Genomic DNA, 24,037 nt, shown 5'->3' with positions numbered 1-24,037 from the left:
TGACAAATTCTTAGAGGAGTTGACAAGGTGGATATGGGGAGGATTTGTCCCCTGTCTGAGGAACCTAGAAGTAGGGATCACCGTCTCAAAATAAGTGGTAGGATTTAGAAATGTGGAGAATTCTTCAGTCAAAGGGTCATGAACTTTTGGAATTCACTATACTAGAGACTGTGAAGAATAAATCGGAGAGCATGATGCAGGGTCTCGACCTGAAACATTGACAATTCCTTTTCCCCCCACAGATGCTGTTCTACACAGTGTTCCTCCAGCAGTTTGTTTTTTGCTCCAGATTCTAGCATCAAAAAGAATAAGTCATAGATTACATTCAAGACTGAGACCGATACATTTCTGGATGATAGAGGAATCAAGGAATGAGGGAAAGGACAGGAAAATGGTGTTGATGTCAAAGATCTTGTTGAATGGCTGAGCCAGCTAATGGGGCCAAGTAGCGTACTGCTTGTATTTCTTGCATTCTCAACCACCCTTGCAAATGTAGCGCAATCTCTTTCTATATGAATGATTTCATTGCATTAGTTTTCTGCTCACCTTATACCCAGGTTTAAGGTTATTTGGGGATTCTGGTCAGATCACAATCTTTTTTTTGTCAATATTGGGGTGCAAATATGGGTCAGAATCTTGTTAAGTTCATTATCTGCATTAAGATACTAGATTTATGTATCCAGCAGGAATCCTGTCTATACTGTGTATAGCACATGTGACTCAGTCAGGTAATTTATTCTTCTGCTGTACAGTGTTTCAGTGGAATGTTACATGAGTGGAGTTATGTAAATCCCAGTGAGCAGCTCACAATAGTGAATGTGCAGAGTAATATTACCAGATATTATATCTATATGGAATTAACAGTGGCAGTGGTCCTTCAATCCAGGCAAGAGAGAAAATTTAAATATTTGTATTACAAAGAGTTAAAAAGTTTCTGCAGTCCTGAAGGGTGAAAGGGAATGCATCTCAAAATGAACAGTGTTTTCTGATCCTTCAAACTGTCTGCAAGCAAAAGTTGTTGTGTTAATATGTGTGTGCTACATGGTGTTGCAAGCTCTGGATTTGATACATTCTGATGTCATTCGACCAGGGCTTCAGAGTTGGCCTTCTCCTTGGATCCTCTTCCAAAGGACGAGCTGCCTCCTGTCCCTCCGTTATCAGAGGTATGATGGTCTTTTGTTTAAAAGAGATGTGCAGATTGAATTTCTTTAGATAGGAGAAGCACATATTTCATGGAACAAAGGGTGTAATAATATATTTGACCACAAATTACACCTGTGTCTTGGAATTTGCTTTGGGGAAACGGAGGCATTAAAGGCTACAGCATGATATAGGTTAGCTGGAAAGTTGGGTGGAGCATGGGCAGATGGAATTTAATCCTCACAGCTGTGAGTTGATGCATTTTGGGAGGGCAAACAAAAGTAGGACATATACAGTGAATGGTTAGGCCCTAAGGGGTGTTGACAAATAGTCCATAAATCTTTGAAAGTGGCCGTGCAGGTGGAGAGGGTGCTGAAGAATTCTAAGGGATTAGAGAGGATGCTGGCTGGATTAGAGGGCATGTGCTATCAGGAGAGGCTGGACAAACTTGGGCTCTTTCCTCTGGAGCAGTGATCTGTTGGAAGTGTATAAAATTATGAGGGGGCGTAGATAGGGTGGACAAGCAATATCTTTTTCCCATTATTGAGCGATTCAATACCAGAGGGCATGCATTTAAGGTGAGAGGGGGTAGGTTCAGAAGAGACGTGAGGGGTAAGTTTTTTACTCAGAGAGTGGTGGATGCCTGGAATGCATTGCCTGATAGGGTGGTGGAGGCAAATTCATTGGAGGCTTTTAAGAGGGGCTTGGATGGGCATATGAATGAGAGGAAAATGGAGGGATATGGGCATTCTTTAGGTAGGAGGGAATAGCTATGTCGGCACAACATTGTGGGCCAAAGGGCCTGTACTGTGCTGTACTGTTCTATGTTCTTGCCTACATTGGCCGTGGCATTGAATATAGCAGCTGGGATGTCATGTTATAACTTTATAAAACAGTGATGAGGCCACGCTTGGAGTTTTGTGTGCAATTCTGGTGGCTACATTATAGGAAGCATGTGATTCTGATGGAGAGGGTACAGAGAAGATTCCCTAAGATGTTAAGCACAAAACAAATTGCTGTAGCTACTCATTGGAGGCAGATGGACAGTCAATGTTTCGAGTCAAGACCCTGCATCACCTAGCTGAGTGGGCGCTGTAGTCAGCATGGACTGATTGGGCCGAAGGACCTGTATCCATGCTCTATTGCTTTATGACTCTGTGGCTCTATCAGGTTTTTTTGCTCCAGATTCCAGCATCTGCAGTCTCTTATTTAGTCACTGGGATGTTGCTGAATTGGAGGTTGGATAGACTGGGTTTGTTTAACTTTGAGCAGAGGAGGCTAAGGAGTGACCTGATGGAAGTAAACAAAATTATAAAAAATTCTGATATGGTAGAGAGCAAGAATCTTTCTCCCCCATGCTGGGGATATCTAGGATAAGAGGCATAGGTTTAAGGTGAGAGAGAGGAGGTTTAATGGGGATCTGAAGGGAACTTTTTTCACATAGAATGGTTGAAATCTGGAATATACCTGAGAGGGTAGTGGAGGCAGAAACTCTCACAATATTTAAGAACTGTCTAGACGAGTACTTGAATCACCAAGGCATAAAAGGCTATGGGCCTAAAATGGGTAAACAGGATTAGTAGAGATGCAGTGATTGGCGCGGATGTGGTGGGCTGAGCAGCGTGTTGCTATGCTGTAGGACTCTAACTGCAGGTACACAGACTGATTTTATTTAGACAGGAGAACCACAATTTTCATGGAATGAAAGTTCTAGTAAGATATTTGACTACAATTTACACTTGTCTACCTTGGAGCTGGGTTTGAGGAAAGGTTGGTATTAAAACCCCTGACACAAGAACTTCTGCAGATGCAGGAATCTGGAGCAATACACAGAAAGTGCTGGAGGAACTCAGAAGGTCGGGCAGCATCTATGGAGGGAAATAAACAGTCGATGTTTCAGGCCGAGACCCTTCTTCAGGACTGGAAAGGAAGAGGGCAGAAGCCAGAATATAAAGGTGGGGGGAGAGGGAGGAGCACACACAGGCAGGTGATGGGTGAGTCCCAGTGAGAGGGGGAGGGGAGGAGGGGCAGATGTAAGAAGCTGAGAGGTGGTAGGTAGAAGAGGCAAAGGGCTGAAGAAGAAGGAATCCAGTGGGAGAGGGCAGTGGACCATGGAATAAAGGATGGAGGAGGGGAGGAGAGGACATCAAGGTGAACCCCTGTTCGATTTATTCTTTCCATTAACAAAACCCTGAGGATGAAAATCTATTGAGTACCGTTCAGATACAGGATGGGGGCTATGCCTGCATTTTATAATAGATTTTATGTTTCCGTTTGGTACATCTTTAATAAAATCTTGTTTGTACTTAGGAAGACCTGGCGGATTTAGATGCCTACACTTTGGCCAAATCGTATTTTGATTTGAAGGAGTATGACCGAGCTGCATATTTTCTCAAAGGCTGTCAGAGTCAGAAAGCTTACTTCCTGTATATGTATTCCAGATATCTGGTAAGGGTACCTTCACTGATAATGGGATTGCTGCAAACCTGCTTTGACATTGTAAAGGTGACTGGGTCTTTTGGTGGGTTAGCTATTGTTTTTCTATTTCTGGTGCTTGTCTCACATCGATTTCTCCAGACTCATCGGAAAAATTTCACAGCCTGGGTTTTTTTTTAACTGGATGCAATCCTAATGCGTGTCATTTTCCAAAATCCAGCAGAAATGTCATTGTCTTTTGTAATAGAAGGGACCCTCTTCTCTCCTCCATCCTGCTTTCTCTCTCCACTTCCTCTCACCGTCCTGACAAAAGCCCTGATTGTCACAGAAATTGGCAATAATCAGGGGTGCATAACTTTCTTGTGTACAGGGATATGCTGTGTTGCCTTACTGGAGATACTAACAGTGAATGCTTGATTTCCACAAAGGAAGTAAAACCTAATGGAAGGTTGCCTCCTTTATTATTTCTACTTTTTTAATTATCCTGGTCCATGGGACATCTTAAAAAGAGAGAACAGAGAGTTGTGCACAGACCTGCCAACACCATATTGAGAATGAGTATTTTAATGTGCCAGTAATCCACAGTGAACCCCCACTTAATTTCCATCCTTGGGATCTCTGAGAATTTTTCTTTTTATTTGTTTAGTTGCATGGACTTTCAAATTTCCTTATCCCACACTCAAATATCAGCTTTATCATATTCTGCCAACATCACAGCGGTGACTAGAGATCCTCCCTAGCTTACGAATGCCATACAAACGAATGTTTGGCAGATCAGCATTATGGACTTACAGGCTGTTTTGGGGCTGCAGACATCTTCTGTCGTGTGGGAACTTGGTCCGTTGTTGGACTTCTGACTTGCAAACTGCTCGGGTTACAAACAGTTCCCAGGAGTAGAACCCTGCCGTAACCTGGGGATGACCCATATAGGTCAAAAGCATATACAAGTAGTTCTGCTATACCGTGATAGTTGTGTTCCAAAGAGACCTCGTGTGATAGAAAATTGCATTATAGAAACAATTGTGTCAATGGGAAAAGGGAGTTTCAGACCACGTTATTTTTCCTGCAGGGTTTTCAAAAACAAAGGTGTTTTTAATGGGTATAAGTTTATTTTGTTGCTGCAAGCTATAAGTGTTAAAGGCTGTATGTTACATTATTTAATGGAGCATCCTTGCATAAGTATCCATAGAAGTGATTGCTTGTCAATTTCCAATGGTCTCCTGCAGTGAAACTAGCAGCCTCTGTCTTTAGGGGGCAATGGTGTCTGATTTCCAAGACAGCTGTTTTCCTGCTTGTCAATTTCCAAAGTGTTACGGACTCAGTGAAAGTCCCTTTAAGATAGAGAGTGTGTGTGTATGTGTGTGTGGGGCGTGCTTACGTCAATAGAAGATAAAGGATGTAATGACGTTGTTGAAGAAGTCAGAAGAAGGAGAGAGAGAGAGAAGGGAGAGAGACACCAACCTGCTTGTTTTCTCTATTGATGGATGAGAAACAATAACTGTGTTTGCCACTGAAATCCATGTATGGAAGTTGGAAGTAATCCGGTGGAGTTCACTTTGTTGCTGACCTGTAGAGGGAAACAGGTATTTGTGTGTGGACGACCACGGTTCGGATGCTTTTCGCGGTGAGGAAGTCACTACCGAGTAAACACTGAAGTGTCGTTTGGGTTCTATCGTGGAACATTTGGATTTCATATGTACTCTCTCTATGTTTCTCTACGTCTATGTCTTATCTTCAGACAACGGTGGTTGTTGAAGAAGCCCTTGCTCATGTTTCACCTTATGGCTTGCGGAACTGAACTTTAAGAACCATTCCGGAACTGGGAGTTTTGGACTTTGTCACACACACACACGCCAATTAAAAAGAATTTATCAGACCTCCCTCAAAAATCTTTTCCATTTTGATTACCTCCCAATTTAATCTCCGGTTTACCTGGATTGTCTTTGTAACTCTTTTGAAAGGTTTTAGGTTGTCCCCATTTGGATTTATGGGTTAAAGCATAATCATCTGCCAACCTAGCAGTTTCTTGTAAAGTTTCCACTGCCTTTTCATTTAAATATGTTGTTAATTCAGCTGGAACACATCTTTTAAAGTCTTCCACTAGTATCAATTCTTTCAATTTATCAAAATCCCCATCTACATTTTTAGCCAGGCACCATCGTTCAAAACACATTCTCTTTCCATTGGTAAATTCCATATAAGTCTGATCTGCAGATTTCCTCAAGTCTCTGAATTTTTGTCTATAAGCCTCAGGTACCAATTCATAAGCCTTCAAAATAGCTTGTTTTACCTTGGTATAATCAGCTGCATCCTCAGCAGACAAAGCAGAATAAGCTTTTTGAGCTTTACCTTTAATCACACTCTGTACCATAAGAGCCCATCCTTTCCTTGGCCAGTTTGAACTCACAGCAACCTTTTCAAAATGTTGGAAATACTGATCAACCTGATCTTCTTCAAAAGGAGGGACTAATCGAACCTCCCTGCTGGCTGAAAAACCATCATCAGAATCAGATTCCGAACTCCTACGCTTCATTTGTAACTCATGCTGCCTCTTTTTCTTCTCGTTATCCAGCTCCATCCTCTTCAATTCCATCTGCTTCATTGCTAGATCAGCCTCTATCTTCATCTGAGTTATCTTTTGTTCAGTCTCTAATTTCTTTTGTTCGGCCTCTAATCTCTTTTCCCAACTCGAACTTCAGTCGTGTTAATTCCTAAGTGGTTCTCTGGTCCAATCACGTTATGACCAATTCATTCCACGTAACACAAATAGTGTTCCCTAATTCATCAATCGTGTTATATCCAACTCGCATTATGGAAACACGCGTTACAGCAGAACTACCTGTATTAGTGATGATGCGCATTGAGGTGACTTGAGGATATGAAAGGCATTTGTTAGTGCAAGCTTGTTCTTTATTTACGTTCTTATATTGCCAAGAAGGAAAGCAGACAACCTGCCCCAAGCATCCATCTTCACAGATGACATCAGCCCCTCTGACTGTTTTGTGACAACTATTCCCATTTCTTTTCTCTTCCTTTTTTCCTACCTATCAGGTTCTTAAGCAAGATATAGGTAATCTTGGAGTATTGTGTCACAGAAGTGCCATGTCAGAGTTGGGTATGAGAGGGACGTGACTATGTTATCAAAGGCCTGTACTAATAATCTAGAAAAAAAAAGTGACACAAATTCAAGCTTTGTTGTTTAAGAACTTGAATTCAGTTTAATATAGATCTGCGTTAAAAATGGTGGTAATAGTAAAAGCATTGTTCAACTATAAAAACCCAACTGGTGCCCTTTAGACTGAAATCTGCTTTTCCTGTATATCACCCCACACCCATACCAAAATGCCTGTAAACAGCCCTTTGAGGTGGCTTAGCTAGCTTTTCAGTTGTAGCAGGAAGCAATGGTTAAATGATTAAAACATAATATGTGTATTGGGAAGATTATCCCAACTATTGTCTCTGTCATATTGTAGCTATAATTCCAAGCTCTGATTGCAAAAAGATAAACTTATTTTTCTTGTTCCAGTCTGGAGAAAAGAAGAAGGACGACGAAACAGTGGACAGTTTAGGTAAACAAAAAGCTGACATGAATAATTGACCACCAAAGGGTTAAGCTGTGATTTTTTTTTTTGGCTATTGTATTAACAATGTAAGGCCCCAGGTTTTCCTGTTAACCAGTATTAAAATATATTTTAAAGTATACTTTTGCAATGTTTTCTGCTGCTCATCTGAAGGCTTTCATTTCTGGCTCGGGAATCTATTGGTTTTTTTCTGTATACTGTTCATTATTCATCTTGTACTCTATGTGTGATAGAAACTAGCTATTTAACATGTGGGACATTAGAGCTATTGAATGTGATCATCCTCTGATTATGGTGGGAGAATCTTTGGCTCTCTTTCAGCTGGGGTCTTGGTTAATATTTTCTTCCTGCTTCCCATTCCCCTGGAATTCTGCTGTATATTTGTTAACTGCTGTATCTAATCAACTCCGTACAGACCAAGCAAGAAGCCAGGGGACTTTAATTAATACCCTTTGCCACCTCCATGAATAAATAGGCTGAATCATCAGTGGAGCTGCTAGGAAGATTTAATCTTAAAAATTAAAATACTAAATATGTAGTTGAAAATAACCCTTTTTTAAAGATTTTATTTCTCTGTAACTTATCTGCAGTTTTTTTAGATTTGTTATCTGACCATGCAGATAATGAATGTAATTTTTTGGAGTTGTACATCATTCTTTATCTCTTTTTATGTTTAAAAAAATAACTGAACTGATCTCACTGATTTCCAGGAGAGGTACTAACCTGTTCAGGAACGTTGATTAAACTTAAATATATCTCATTGGATAATTTAATAATATTTATGAAGACTTGTACACAGGTATCCCATTTGCCTCTGCTCCGCACAGCACTGATTTGTCTTGGCGCACTTGGTGCTGCATTCTGAACACTCACATGGATGTATCTTGAGCTCCTTGCAGAGACCTGGGTGCCGGGTACCTGATGTGAACCCCTCCCCTATGCTGGCCCTCCCTCAGCAAAGAATCACATTGCGTGGTTGTCTCTGAGGGCTGGTGTTGGGTGGGTCACGGTGAGCGGTGCAGGTGTGGAGCTCAGGGCCCCACCCTCGCCAGCACAGTGAACGCAGACCATTGCAGGGGATAGGCAGCATCTGCTCGAGGATTGCCTGGATCCTTTGGGCTCTCTCATGTTGGATGCAATTGAAGCTGCTGTCTCCCCCTATCTTTGTTAGGCTGCACAACTGTTCCCAGCCCAGAGATTTCTCTGGTAATGAGCTCAATGTTGGTTGCATGCCATTGAGCTTGTTGCTGTAGAGAAATCAAAGCAGCTTCTGCTAGTCCCCAGCAATGGCCCACACTGGCTGTGTCAGACAGGGTACAGCCACGAGCCCCACATCTCAGCGCTGAGCAGCAACACTGCTTGCTTCCGTCCTCATAGGCAGCTTCTGCACACTTGAGCCATGGAGTGTGCAGGGGTTCATGTCAGTGAGCTGTGTCACGTTGCTGTGAGCGTGTCAATGGAGTGTGCAGGGGTTCATGTCAGGTTCCCAGCATAGCAACACTACAGTAGTGCTTCCTAATGCTATAATTACTCATTATAATGCTATAATTAGTGCTGATTCCATTCACGCTCTTGCTCCAGGGAAAATAGTCCATGCTCTAAGACCGGTGCCGGTGTAGTAACATCAATTACAATATTGGAAAATCATGGTGGAGTGGAAGTTTTATTTATGTAACTGCCTGGGAGCATGTAGATGGCAGCATTATTGGTCTGCTAAACGTTGGTCTCTGAATCACAGCTGTATTTGCAATGCTAAGACTGAAATATTTCTCTTCTGTTGGCTTGGCAGGCCCTTTGGAGAAAGGACAAGTGAAGAATGAGTCTCTGAGGGAATTGAGAGTGGAACTGAGCAAAAAACACAAAGCCAGGGAGCTGGATGGATTTGGACTATATTTGTATGTATCGGTTTTTGTGTCTCTACTATTAGGTTATCCTATTTAATCTCCACATGATTTAGTATATTACAAAAAAAGAGTGGAATAAATGTGTGGACTGCCCATATCTTAATAATCATGTATTGCTCTATGCATTGTACTTTGAAATTGGTTAGTGACTGTCTGGAAACTAACAATTTGGATAGAAACCATGCCATTATGAAACTGTATTTCATTGATATTAATTTAAGACGTAAAATAAATCATTGGAATATTTTGCATTTATCTTCTCAGTGGAATTTTCCAAAATAGTGAGGTGGCTTTTAAAGTATAGGACTGAACCAAAACCATAGTTTGCAAGTTTGCTGAAGTCTTGCTTTCAATGGGCATTGCTTTGAACTGATTCTGTGCTTAATTCTGGAAAGGCATTCAAGACCGTGGGGATGATGGTTAGAGGAGCCTTAAGACAGGTAGCTAGTGCTGGAGGGCTGAGGTGTGGGGAAAGACTAGAGGGAATTGTTCTTTTCATCTTTGAACGGAGGTGATTGAAAGATGACATTGCAGAGCTATACAAGAAAGGTTAATGATCTAGAACAGATAAATCTAAGCAGTAAATCATAAGATTTGAACAAAGAAGTGTAGGCGGATGGAAAACTTGCCATGATGTCACGTAGATTCTCTTCAGACTTAAAAGAATCTGTATGAAAATGATTCTTGGTCAGGGTCGTGGTGAGATAAGTCTGGAATTATCAAATAAATAAAATTGCTAACAGAGTATGGGGGTAAGGCAGGAAAGTGGAATTGATGTAGGAGATAATCCTGTTTGATAACTGAGCAGTCCTTTTGGGATCATGTTATCTGCTACTCTTCCTTGTTTTGTGCTTCCTTTGTCCTTGTGTTTTTGAATGAATTATCTGAACCCAAAGAGCAACCCCACTGAAATTTAACTTTTGGTGTCAAGGTACAAGTGAAAAACACAGCAATATCTCCCATTATACCAATTAAAATTATTAGTGTAATAAAATTGACTGAGTATTTCTATTAATTTCTCCTATCCTGCTAATCATATGGCTATTCCTTAACATAAAGACTATAAAGTGAGTAGTAATTAACCATTGTGAGAATTAAAAGGGAAAGTGATTGGGTGCACACTTGGATGAAGTGCTGGAGGCTGCAATGTTTAGTGACTTTTGTGCGAGCAAGAGTCAGTACCTTCTGTGGAGATGGGAGTAGAGAGAATTTGGGGAAGACATTCACTTTAGCATGGTCATTGAGATATAAAAGCCTGACTTGAAAATTGCACACTAACATCTCTTGTTAGGTAACAATGTAAGTAAGTTTTAGTTGTAACCAGGAGCATATGCTATTTGTAATAAATTGTTAATTTAAATTTAGATGCAAGTATAGATTGATTTGACACTGTTATACACAATGAAATTCAGTTAGAATTTGTATGTTAGGTATGGAGTAGTTCTACGAAAGCTGGACTTGATCAAAGAAGCTATTGATGTGTTTGTGGAAGCTACACACAGTCTGCCGCTGCACTGGGGAGCTTGGCTCGAACTCTGCAACCTCATTACTGACAAGGAGATGGTAGGTGATTAATTTTTTTCTTTCTTTGGAGATTCTACCGTGGCAAATAAATTATTTGTTTCTCTACAATGGGATATTTAGCATAGGAAGTGTAAGTTTTAGATTATTGGGAGTTGGGCTTAATAATTAGTGAATGAAATTGGACATTTGTGTCCTGGAGTGTTGGTGATTTAAAAGTGAATAAAAGTTGAGTTAAACCTTTGCATTGCATGGAACTACCCTCAATGCACTTCTGAGCTGTACTTGAAAGAAAAGGTAGGCCTCTAGTTGAGCTGATGATCTGGAGTTGGCATCTCTGCCTTTGCAAAGATTGCCTACAACAGTTTCCTGTTCTTGAGGATGTTCACTATTCTGAGAAAAGGTAGAGAGATGGATTTTATTTTTCCATTAAGTATTTGTTAGACCAAAGTTCTGACTGCAGTGACTTTAATGTTCACTTGTGCACATTGCTGTTACCAATTGTCCTTTGCTTTTCTCTTCCAGCTCAAGCCCATGGTTCTGCCCAGTACATGGATGAAAGAATTCTTCCTGGCTCACATATACACAGAGCTGCAGTTAATTGAAGAGGCTCTTCAGAAATATCAAAACCTGATTGATGCTGGCTTTTCCAAAAGCACTTACATCATCTCTCAAATTGCTGTGGCTTATCACAATGTTAGAGGTCAGTATTTGTATTAGATTGCAGTTATGTCATTTTTGCATTGTAAGGTTCAATTGAGAGATGTCCTTCATTTTAGATTTGTATTTATAAAACCTATTTTTTTTCAGCTAACATTTCTAGAAGTTAATCTTTTATGGAAGTTAACAGTAAGATTATTTAGGTGTCACTGGTAACTGACCTTGAACTAACCCAGTTACTTCCTGAAATTCTTTACCCTTCTTGACAAATCATTTTGTAAGTAAAAAGAATAAGTGCAAGTTTGGGGTATTCCATAAATGGGCCTAGTTTTGGATTGGCATGTCATCTTACTAATGCAGGATGCCAGAAAATTTTCTAAAAATATGAACTCTACCCCACTCGTGTGGCATGGCAGCAGTTATGTTCCTGGTAGCCTCTAAGGAGATAGTGAAGTGCTTTCCAACCACCAACCTCCCCTTCTCCCGCCAGATATTCTTTAGTGATGTGGCACAGGCGGCTTCTGGTCCATTACTTTATCTGCAGCAGCATCTCTGTAAAGGAATTGAAGCTTGAAATTGCGGAATTATTGAGGAGGATGCATTTCAGGAGAATTTCAAAGAAATTTCAAAAATATCAAAAGAATTTCAAAGAAAACCAGGAGAATGCCATTCAGCCTATTAGCAGTTCTTAGTTAAACAATCTTATCAGTCCTATCCTCCTGCTCTTTCTTCATTGTTCTACAAATTAAGCGCTCCCAAGTGCCTATCCAATTCCTTTTTTAAAGTCTGGATAAATTCTACAGGCCTACATTCTGAGTTCCAGACAATAATTGCTATCTATTTTTTAAAAAGAACTGTATCCTCTCATTCCCTTTCACATGTTGTGGTCAATATTTTGTATCTGTGACTGGTCCTTGAAATCATATGCTAATGGGAGCAGCTTTCCTCTACTTACCTGATCTGAACCAGTCGTAATTTATATGATCTGCTGGAGAAGAGGTTCAGATGTGGTTCGTGCACAGATTTACCATTTACCTAAAGAAGGAGATGAATGATTTACGTTTTGAGTCCATTTGGTGACATCACTGCAGATTTTTCTTTAAAATGCGTCTCCTGATTTACTTAAGAACAACAGCTCACTAAAGTTTGATTAATTACAGCTGAAAATGGGTTTAGCACAGGAAAATAAACAGTTTAATTAGTGAGCAGCCTGTTTTTAAATTATTAAAAATGACTTGATATATAGTTTTTATATTTTGAAGAAAGGGGTAGTCAATTTCTCAATAAACTAAAATAATACACTCAGACCTTTTCAAACTTACTGATTAGTTTCCTTGCTTCCAGGAGGCCATTAATCACATGTAGTTAGCAGCAATTCCCAGCACTGATCAATTCAGACCAGTGGGGTGTGTTTCTAACACAGTTTCTAAAAAAAAGTGTAGATTATCATGGAAACTCAAGTTCGGTTGAATAAAGTTTATGCTTAATATTCAATGATCTTTTGGATGAATTGTGCTTTTTAGGCAGTTATCTGCTTAAAATAAGAGCCAAAATAGTGTTGAAGCTCCAGTCAGAGTTTCCTGATATGGAAAACAAGTAAAATCTGAAACAGAAACTCAGCCAGTTGAGCAGCATCTGTGGGAAGAGGAATCAGTTAACATTTCAATTCTGAGGAGGGTCCCTGACCAGAAACTGATTTCTCTTTCTACAAATGCTGCTTGACTAGCTGATTTCTTTCAGAATTTCTGTTCTTGTTAAAGTTTCTTGATAAATTGTTTTTTAACAAAAGAAACTAGCCCTTGCCAAATAAATATTCAGCACTCGAATTGATTTTCTGGCTAAAATTGAAGTTTAAAATCCTTTCATTGACATTTGCTGTTGCTGAAGAGTTTCTGTGCTACTACAGTCTGATGCCCCTACAATTCTTTGAAAGTATGTTACTGGGTGTGTGAAGGCAACTGGGAGACAATGGTCACTTTTTATAAAGCACAACTAAATTAGGCTAAAAGTACTCCATATTAATTTTTGAATAAATATACTTTTTTAAAAAATTGAGCACTTCTGTATTTGTTGTGGAATTGAGATGATATAAGCATTTATAGGTTTATTTTTATGATTTATGAAATTGTCTTAACCATCACTGTACTCTGCTGAACAAAATATGTCAATGCCCTGTCCTGTGCTTGTTGGATGAAGGGTTCTTTTGATTTATGTTCCATTCACGGATATGTGTTAACATCATAAGTTCAGAAAATGCTGATTTTTGTTTTTCTTTTTCTGCAATCCTTAGACATTGATAGAGCTTTAACCCTTTTCAATGAGTTACGAAATCAAGATCCATATAGAATAGAGAATATGGACACTTTATCCAATCTCCTGTATGTTCGGGTAAGACTTAGTAGACTGGTTTAAGAGCATTCAAAAGTCTAAGAATGTAAGCAACTAATTTCCATCCTATGTAATTGAAGAAACCTAATATTAATCTACTTAATGTTTTCTGCTTTTGCCTAGAAATGTTACAAATTTTTAAAATTCCATAATACTTTGGACCATTCTGATAGCAATATTGTAAAATAATTGTATCCTCTAATTTTCCTAACATAACGGTTTTCTATGTGGCAAAATCTGAGGTTTATAGAATTTAGTTATTTGCTTTGCTTAGCTCTCCTGACTTTTAATGGATAAAGCTTCTACAAGTTTCACAAATAACCATAAAATACATTAAATACTAGCTTAGGTCCTAGGTTTGTGCTGAGTTAATTGGTCTCAATATTTGCCGTGAACAAGGGATATGGGCATCACAGGACATATTCAGCATTTATTGCCCATTCCCAATTGTCCTTCAGAAGGCGAGTGTGCTGCCACCTTGAACCATAGTCTGCATTGAAAATACTTGTGCAACACATTTGGGTAAGGAGACTCTGACAATAAAGGATTGAAGATATATTTCCAAGTTGGGGTGAAGTGTAACTTGGAAGAGAACTTGCAGATAGTATAATTTTCCAAACACTTCAATGCCCTTGTATGGTAAAGGTTGCAGGTTTGGGAGATGCTGTCAGAGAAGACTTGGCAAGTGACTGCAGTTCTTTTAACTGCAACAAAATTCAGCCTCAGTGCATTAATGATTGGAGTGAATGTTTAATGTGGTGAATGGAATGCCAGACTAGTGACCTGTGCCTTGATGACATTGAACTTGTTTGGTGGTGTTGGAGCTCCACTCATCAAGGCAGGTAATGATTACTCCATTATGCTTGTGTCTTGTGCCCTGTAGGTTGTGGAAAGGCTTAGAGTCAGAAAGTGATTCACTCACCCATCCTCTCCAGTCTCTGTTTTGTTCTTGCGTGGCTGCTGCACGTTTCTGGTCAGAAGGAACCCCCAATCCCAGGATTCTGATGGGTTTTGGGGAAAATAATATCTGAATGCATTTTGGATCAGTGTTTGATGAGGAGTTTAGTTAGATGGGAATTAGTGGTGAGACTTTCTCTTTTTGTAGGTAATTATTGTCTCAGCTTACTTTATGTTGTCCAGGCCTTGCATCTATAGATTACTTCATTTTCTGAGGGCTTGTGAGTGGAACTGAACACACTGTATTCATTAGTGAATGTGAGCACTTTTCACCTTATGGTGATGGCATTAAAAGATGAAATAGGTGAAGATGATTGGGCCCAGCTACTGCCCTGAGGAACTACTTGGAGTGAGATGGTTTGACCCAATAACCAAAACCATCTTCTTTTGTGCTAATCATGTGTCTAGCCAGCAGAGAGTTCCATCCCCACTTTTTTTACTGAGTAAGGCTTCTTGGTGTCCTGGAATCCTGCCCCAGTGTTAAAGACATTTCATCTTGCCTGTTGAATTCAACTTTTTCCAAGTCTTTGAAACAAGACTGTGAATTAAAGGAGCTTTGATAAGTAATCTTTATACAAAGTAATAGGTGATTCCTTTTTGAGGGTTGTGCAGTTTCTTGTCAAAACTATGGTTGGCTGCAGCAGGAATGTTCAAACAAGGGAATGAGGGAAAAGGATCTGGAGGACTTGAAAGAAACCTACTGGTAATGAACACATCTATTCTTGGTTTCAGTTAAAGGCAAAGTGTGAGGTTTGTTGAATCTTGAGCAATATTTGGGGTACCTTCCTTTTCTGAGTAGAAGTACCAAGTCATCAATTTTCCCAGAGCATCATATTGTTCTCTTTAAGTTATCTTTGATGTGAAAGTATGTGGACCGTTTAATGTCATCTCAGGTTGTACTTGTGCCAGAAGAATTTACTGATCATGTAAATTAGATTAAAGCAACAGTGAATTAAATAAAAAATAGACTTTAGTCCCAAATAATCATTTTATAGTGGTTACAAAAATGTGTTTATTCCCATCTTTATATTTCAATTAGAACATGAAGCCTGAGCTGAGCTATCTGGCTCATAATCTCTGTGAAATCGACAAGTATCGAGTGGAAACATGTTGTGTGATAGGTAAGTACTGTTTGTCTCAGACAGGGCATTATTGCTTAATAATTTGATAAACAAACCAAAATACTAATTTGATTTTTTACTGACCACTTAACCCTCTTACTTTGAGATGTGAACTATCTTTTATCTTCTGTTTATTGAGCTTCTCCATTCTTTTGTATCTGCTGCTTTTGCCAGTGCTCCTCTACAGCCAGTAAATCATGTAAGAACATGGTCTGAGTTAATGCTTTGATATTGATTGATCCTCTTCCCTTTTCTTCTCATGAAAAATGCCTCTCATTGCATCTGAGAATGGAAATTTGATATAAAGGTTCACACTTCCATCCTAATGTCCAACCAGCCAATGGCACAGAGCATCTGGACTCCAAATGTTCCATTCCATCCTTTTTGGAAGAACTTAAGCAGCATTTTATATAGATCCACAGTGAAAGAGACATGTTCTTCTTTTTCTCTTTCTCCCACTCTTAACACATTCTTGATGAGAATACTGAAACCTCAAGCAAAAGGTTGTCCAGTGTACTCCTACTGTGTTGAATAGAGTTGAAATGTCTCAATTTATAAGACTAACAGGGTTTGGATGTACCTTGATTTTACCATATGGGGAATTAAAAGTGTGTCTCACATTAATATTTTGCACTTCACCACTGAGAGTTGCAATACATAAATAGGATATATTGAGATCAATGGCTTTCATTGATACTGTCTCCATTTACGTTTCTATCTCCTGGTTGTTGAGATATGACTCCAACGGTGCCTATATATGGGCATTTTTCATGATTCCCATCTAACTAAACTCCTCATCAAACACTGATCCAAAATGCATTCAGATATTATTTTCCCCAAAACCCATCAGAATCCTGGGATTGGGGGTTCCTTCTGACCAGAAACATAAATGCAGCAGCCACGCAAGAACAAAACAGAGACTAGAGAGGATGGGTGAGTGAATCACTTTCTGACGCTAAGCCTTTCCACAATCTACAGGGCACAAGACACAAGCATAATGGAGTAATCATTACCTGCCTTGATGAATGTTTGGAGAATGAAATGTTTGTCAATATGGAAAGCATTATCCCAGCCTGTTCTTAATCTGATGTGTCGTCACTTTCTAGCAGTTCTCACGTGATTGCATCAGTGAATGGAAATGCGGTAAATCTCCCCTAACCAGGAAAAGAGTACTCAGACTATTGTGCAGCTTGGGTTACCTCACTAAGTGTGGGTCTTTTGGGCCTTTCTGCCTTAGAGCTGCTGCACTGTATCTAAGTTATGATGCAATGTTCTTTCTCTTCTCATTAAGGCAATTACTATAGTTTAAGGTCTCAACATGAGAAAGCAGCCCTGTACTTCCAACGAGCACTAAAGTTAAATCCTCGTTATCTTGGTGCCTGGACGTTAATGGGCCATGAGTATATGGAGATGAAGAACATATCAGCAGCTATTCAAGCCTACAGGTACATTCCAATTGATTGCATTAAAAATCTTGCTCTTTTTAAACTTGTACACATCCAGTCATAGAATCACTGCATTGTATGCCTTTTACATTCACTCCCTGTGGAAATAAGTGCATTCGTCCTCGTACTTGTGGATAAATTTGACCATAAGAGGCCTCAGTTTATGTAACACATGTTATCTGTAGTTGATTACAATTTACAAATGTGCCAGTGCCAGCATCTTTTTAGCTTTGTCACCAGTGGGATCTTCTGTCTCAGGCTTCAAAGGTAATCTCCCACTATGATTGTTTCTTTGCCTCCCATAGCAAGAGAGACGAGGCCTTCCAGTACTGAGCTAAATCAGCGTAGAAGGGAGATCATATGGTCCATCATATCTAGACAAAGAGGCTATCCTGTTTGTTGCCCTTGTTCTGTAACACCAGAGGTTTTGGTACTTCAAGTGCATTTTCACTTTTTCTTAAATGTGTTGAGGATTTCTGCTTTGACTCTCGTTCAGGCAGTGAGTTCTAGAACCCCACTGTCTGGTTGAAGAAATTCTCTTTCTGCCCACTTTACTTTTAATTATCTGAAGTCTGGCTATTGACCTCTGCTTGGGCAGATAGGTCCTTTCTGTTTGTCTAGGCCTGTTTGTCACACAACTTCAGATATCTCGAATCAAACCCATTTCAGCCTCCTCCATACTACAGAAGATAACCCCAACACATCCAGTCTTTCTTCAGTTAAAATTCTGCCATACTGTCACCGTCATTGGAAATCCCCATCTCATCAAATCATTATATTTTCTGTGAATTGAGCTGAAACATAAGCAGCAGCCTAGCTGCGGCCTGATTAGTGTTTTAAATTAGTCCTGACGTAATTTGTCTGCTATTATTAATCGTCTAGGCTTAGAATAGAAAAGCATTCCATGTGTCTCGAGCACCTTTTTTATTTGACTTGCTACCTTTGGTTCCTATAACTTTCATTACATTGTGAATCCCTTCCCTGGTTTGTCCTCTCCAAAATGCACTGCCTCGCACTTCTTTAAGTTGAAGCTTATTTTCCGCTTTTCTGTCCACCTGACTAGTCCATTGATATCTCCCTAGAGGCTACAGTTTTCTTCCTCAGTACTCCTGGTATTTTGAAATGGAAACTGGGGAATTGTAGGCTTGTTAACCTAACATCTGTTGTTGGGAAAGTACTTGAGCTTATAATTAGTGTCATTGAACAGCTCAGAATTTTTCAGCCCCTGGTGAAAACCAGTGTGGCTTTCAAAAGACCAGATCACGCTAGATGAAAACTCAGTTTTTTGGAGGTCTCTAAAGTGGAGGATGGGAATTTCACATGGGTAATTTTCACACAAATTTCTGTAAAGTATTAGATAAAATCCTGCCTGAAATACTGTCGGCAGAAGTTGAAACTTGTGGAATTGGAAGCAAATTATTGGCCTTGTTATGAAATTAACTGAAGTAATGTATGAGCATTTTTTTCTCTTGGCAAACTGAGTTGATGGCCCAACTAATTCATTATATTAATGACTAAGATGGTGGGATAGAAAGTTACCTATTCAAGTTTTTCAACAATGCAAAGATCTAAGGCATTATGAGCAGTATAGATAGGATCATAAAATAGTTTATAGAAATTAAATATTTGGGCAAAGTTACGACAGTAGGAATTCAATGTAGTTGAATTAACCAGAGGTATTAAGGGATTTGTAACAAAAGTTAAGTACATGAAGTTAGTTCCTGGGTCAGCCATGATCTGCTTGAGTGGTTGAAGAGTCTAATCCTTTTCCTGTGTTTTTCCCAATCAATCATGAGTTCATCTGCTGATGCCTTAAATGTGCCCTCCATTTGCTAAATCTTGATGTACCTAACTTTTTGCTAGATAAGATTCAGAAATGAGAATTGGGGCCTCCATATTTCGTTCCTTGCTATTTTCAACTGCTTGGGATACACTTCAAATTATCGTGACAGTTTATTTACTTTAAAAGACCCAAACCCCTTGACATTTCCCCTCTTGCTATGAATGTTCAACTCAGTATTTTGCACTCTCTTTCCCCACTCTTCTGCCAACTCCTATGAAATTAGACACTCAGTATTCAATGAGAATCATTGTCATTTGTTCTGCACCACAAGCAGGTTACTCTATTATTCTCCAAAAGGTAGTACTCCTTGCTCAATGTATTTACATGCAAATATTTTAATGCTGCCTTTTTGCATTTTTATATGCCTTGACACTTTAATGGACTATTGAGCACTCTGAACCTGACGTAAGCATTTTTTTAAAATGCTTTCTTACTCTACATGCCTCTTAACACGAGACCTCACCCTTTTTCTTAGTGACAGATTATTTACTTCAATGGAGATTTACTTTTCAGTAACTATATTCAGTCCACTTCTGCTAAAGTAAAAGTTTTTGAGTAAAATTGGCAATTTTTAAAATTTTTTTAGGATCTGGATATTACTAATGTGCTGGTGGATTGAATGACTTGGTCCTTTTTTCTATTTTGTGTTTTTCTTGTGTCCTTGTTTGTTGATCCTTCTAATAGTTCATCCTCCCAGTGCAGCCACTTCTTTAACTGGTAGTGTGACTTGTATTTTTTTATGTATATATTAATCACCCCACCTCATCAGAAGTTCCTGTAAGCAGAAACAATGAGCTGCCTTTCGTGCCCTTTTTCTTTGAGTCATGTTTTACTTAAAGCTACAGTAACTTGTGGCCTCAGCTCATCTGCCTTATTCATTGGCCTGCTTGTGTTTAAATGCTGCCTCCCTTTGCTGTACGTTTTCCAGCCTTTTTCTTTGCCTGTCTTCCAACCCTGTTTACTAATTCTTTGCCTTCTGTTTCCACTCTTGCTTCTGAATCTGTACTCTGTTTCCCATGCCCTGCCAAACTAACTAAACCTCTCCAAAGTGAGTGAACAAACCTCAAGGTGATTTTGATCCCAGTTCTATGGTGGTGAACACCCCAGGGTTTATTAGGCTTCATCTCCACCAGAATCATACCCACAGCCCCCAGGAGCCTAAAGTAATCCCTCCTACATCATGCTCCCTCGCATTATCTTCCTGCTTCTGTATTTGGTAGTATTGGTTTATTATTGTCACATGTACTGAGATACAGTGAAAAGGTTTTGTTTGCATGCTATCCAGACGGATCATTCCATACACAAGTACATCGAGGTAATGAAAAGGAAAGCAGAATGCAGAATATAGTGTTACAGTTGCAGAGAAAGTGCAGTGCAGGTAGGCAATAAAGTGCAAGGGGTCCAATGAGGTAGATTGGGAGATCAAGAGTTCATCTTTTAGCACATGAGAGGTCCTTTCAAGAGTCTGATAACAGTGGGACAGAAGCTGTCCTTGAGCCTGGTGTTATGTGCTCTCAAGCTTTTGTATCCGCTGCTGATGGGAGGAGGGCAAAGAGAGAATGACCAGAGTGGAGGGGGTCATTGATTATGTTGGCTGCTTTCCTGAGGCAACAGGAAATGTGAAAGGAGGCTGGTTTGCGCCATGGACTGGGCTGCATTCGCAACTCTCTGCAATTTCTTGCGGTGTTGGATATAGCAGTTGTCCTACCAAGTTTTGATGCATCTGGATAGGATGCTTTTTATGGTGCATCTGTAAAAAAAAAACAAAAAATTGCTGAAAGTCATTGGGAACATGCCTAATTTCCTTAGCCTTTTAAGGAATTATTGGCATTCCTCTGCTTTCTTGGCCGTAGCATCCACACGGCTGGACCAGAACAAATTGTTGGTGATATTTATACCTAGGAACTTGAAGCTCTCATCCACCTCCACCTCAGCACCACTGATAGACACAGGGTGTGTACTCCACCCATTTTCCTAACGTCAATGACCAACTCCTTGTTTTGCTGACACTGAGGGAAAGATTGTTGTCTTAACACCATGCCACTAGGCTCTCTATCTCTTTCCTGTACTCTGTCTTGTTATTTGAGATCCATCCCACTACAGTGGTGTCATCTGCAAACTTGTAAGTGGAGTTATAGTAGAATTTGGCCACACCAATGTGAATGTATAGGGAATATATTAAGGGACTGAGAACGTGGCTCTGTGGGACACCGGTGTTGAGGATGATCATGGAGGAGCTATTGCTGCCTATCCATTTTGATTGTGGTCTATTGCTCAGGAAGTCAAGGTCTTAGTGAAGGTCTTAAAGCAGGTGGGAACCTTAGATTGGAGTAGGGAGAGATTAAAGCTGTCTGCGAAGTAATCTGTAAAATACTACTAACTTGTGAGGTGGTGCTTTTTAAAATTTTTCCTAGTTCCCTAAATCAGCTTGTATGATCTGATCCTTTGTTCTACCTATTTTGTGGTTATCGTGGACCTCTTGACCATTTGTTCTTTTGTTGCCCACTCCCCAGATGTACTCTGGTCATTCATTTTATCCTTGACCTTGTGAACCTCTGACATTGGGGACGCAGCCTTCCACTCTGGCATTGCATCAGTGACTGCAAAACCATCTGCTTGTCTCCTTAACTATTCCAGTCTTTATTACTTTGCTTTCTTGGTCGTCCTCTTTCCCCCTTTGTAATGCTCATCCAACCATAATGCCATGAATTTATCTCCAGCAGTCTTTCCTGGGGGAACTGCCATTCTCACTTGCACTAACCAGGACACCATTTAGAGGGCAAACACGCCTGGGGACTCCCATTCTACCTGGGTATTTGCCCTCTGTCTGACAGTCACCCCTTTCATTGGCTTGCTTGGCTGTAAATTGTGGGATGACCAACTAAAACATGCTATCCATGCATTTCTCATCCTCCTGCATCCATTACAGTGATGCCTTCTGCTGCCTGAGCTTTGGAACAAGAATTAAGTACCTCCAGTAGACAAAACTTTTGGCATATGTGATTGTCCAGAATATAGTTGTCCTGGAATCCCAGCATTTGCATAGGTAGCTTGATGGAATTGAAATGCCCTGTCATTTATTTCATTCCTGAATTATTGATAAAATTATCCAGAAATAAAGTTGCCATTTGTTCCTGTTGTGGACAAGAAGATAAAACACTGACTGAAGTTGTAGCTATCATAATGGAAGGTAATCGAGTGAAAATCCGCCACATCAGAGCTTCGGCTGTTTTTGTTTTAAAAAGAAGTGTGCTTTTTGAAGTTTTTTCTAGTTCCTAAAAATTTGCTTGTATGACCTGATCCTTTGTTCTATAATCCTATAGGTATTTATTATATTTATCCAAATATATAAATATACAAATAATAAAAAAAATCTATAGTTCCCACTAAAAAATCTGCTAATCCAGAAAAAAGAAACCTGTGTTCTTGTTGCCTGCTTTCTGCCCTTGAACTAATTCACCATCCACACTTCAAACCCATGAACCTTTATTTTGTGTATCGGTCTTTTATGTAGTACCTAATCAAATGCCTTCTGAAAATCTAGATATGCTACATCCATCAGTTGTGGTTGTTGAAGCTGAATCATCCCAGTCTAAGGACAGCACTGGAGGACTTCATCAGGGCAATGTCCCTGGCTCTAACATCTTCAACTATGACCTTCCATCATAAGGTCAGAAGTGGGGATGTTTGCTGGTTGTACAAAGTTCATTTCCATTCAGAACTCTCAAATAGTGAAATCTTTGCTTGCTGCAATACCTAGAAAACAAATCGGACATAATCTGTCAGTGATAATTGACAGATAACATTTGGCAGTGACATCCTCCAACAAGATAATTGACATTAAACAACATTATCATAGTCAGGTCCTCCGCCGTCGACTACATGTAGACCAGAAACTAAGTAAATGAAGCCCACAAATACTACGGCCACAAGAACAGGTTAAACTCTGACTGTCTTGTGGTGTGATTCATTTCTTGACTCCCCCAAATCCTTGCGCCACCATCTGCAGGACCCCAAATCTCTGTGTGTTGGGAAAAATCCAATTGCCTGGATGAATGCAACTCCAACAACTTGCAAGAAACTGAATGCTGCTCAGAACAAAGCAGCCACTTGACTAGCAGTCAATCCTACTTCATGGTGCAGCACCATCTACGAAATGCATTGCAGCAACTCAAGAGGCCTTTTCACCGGTCTTCCAAACTGGTGACCCTAATAGCCCACAAGGACAAGGATAGCGGGTGCAAGGAGATGTGAGTTCCCCTCTGAGTGTCACGACATTCCTGATTTGGAAATACTATGCTCTTTCTTCTTTGTCATTGAGTCTGAATCGCAAAACCTTGCCCAATAATGCTCTGGGAGTATCTTCACCACGATTCCCGTGGTGCAGGAAGGTGGCTAACCAGCAGCTTCTCAAGAACAATTGGGGATGGGTAGCAATTGCTGTCTTTGCCACTGATACTTGCATCCATAAATTTCTCGTGCCTATTTTTAACCTGGTTCCCTTACTTTCAGTCTCTCCTGATTCTTTAGTTCATCTACCATAAGTTTATTTCCTACCCTACCTTAAGGAGTAAATGGAAGTTAATAATCATAAATCAATTAATCATGATATTGCTCGCTGGGAGCCGCTGTGCTCCCAGCTCTTCTGCCAAAGGTCGGTCGATTATCTCTGTCATTCACCTGCTGACCTTGCTACCTGTCTCCCACTCCCTGCCCTCCCTTTTAGTGCCTGTATGATCCTTCCCCTATCTTTCCCCTACAAACCCCCAAATAAAATCTGTATTATCAAATCAGATCCGGCAGCAACTTAAGCTTATCAAAGTACTGAAGTAAATGCAGAATTTCCAGATGTCGACTATTCAGCTTTTTGAGCTCTTCCACCATTTGGCTAAATCTGTACCTCAACTCTAATTGCATAATCTAATAATGTTGGTCTTAAGTCTTAAGTTTTTTGGTTGACACGGCTGTTTTGGGGTGGAGTGGGGCCTCAATACTATGTTTCCATTAACTTTGTGAGGAAAAATTTACTTTTCATTTCACT

The 24,037-nt window shown here is 39.9% G+C and overlaps 1 protein-coding gene across 1 annotated transcript in view; it reads left to right on the top strand.

Annotated features, from left to right (window-relative positions):
- Positions 1-24,037, top strand: part of cdc23 (CDC23 (cell division cycle 23, yeast, homolog)) — a 32,350-nt gene that overhangs the window by 1,288 nt on the left and 7,025 nt on the right. The window contains exons 2-10 of the mRNA XM_052014635.1: positions 1,091-1,163; positions 3,451-3,588; positions 7,103-7,145; positions 8,947-9,052; positions 10,492-10,624; positions 11,108-11,285; positions 13,533-13,630; positions 15,627-15,708; positions 17,000-17,153. Coding sequence (XP_051870595.1) covers positions 1,091-1,163; positions 3,451-3,588; positions 7,103-7,145; positions 8,947-9,052; positions 10,492-10,624; positions 11,108-11,285; positions 13,533-13,630; positions 15,627-15,708; positions 17,000-17,153 — 1,005 coding nt within the window. The remainder of the gene's footprint in view (positions 1-1,090; positions 1,164-3,450; positions 3,589-7,102; positions 7,146-8,946; positions 9,053-10,491; positions 10,625-11,107; positions 11,286-13,532; positions 13,631-15,626; positions 15,709-16,999; positions 17,154-24,037) is intronic.

The sequence above is a fragment of the Pristis pectinata genome, chromosome 4 (assembly GCF_009764475.1).
Source record: "Pristis pectinata isolate sPriPec2 chromosome 4, sPriPec2.1.pri, whole genome shotgun sequence".
Classification (NCBI taxonomy): domain Eukaryota; kingdom Metazoa; phylum Chordata; class Chondrichthyes; order Rhinopristiformes; family Pristidae; genus Pristis; species Pristis pectinata.
This window is presented reverse-complemented; position numbering and strand designations above follow the sequence as displayed.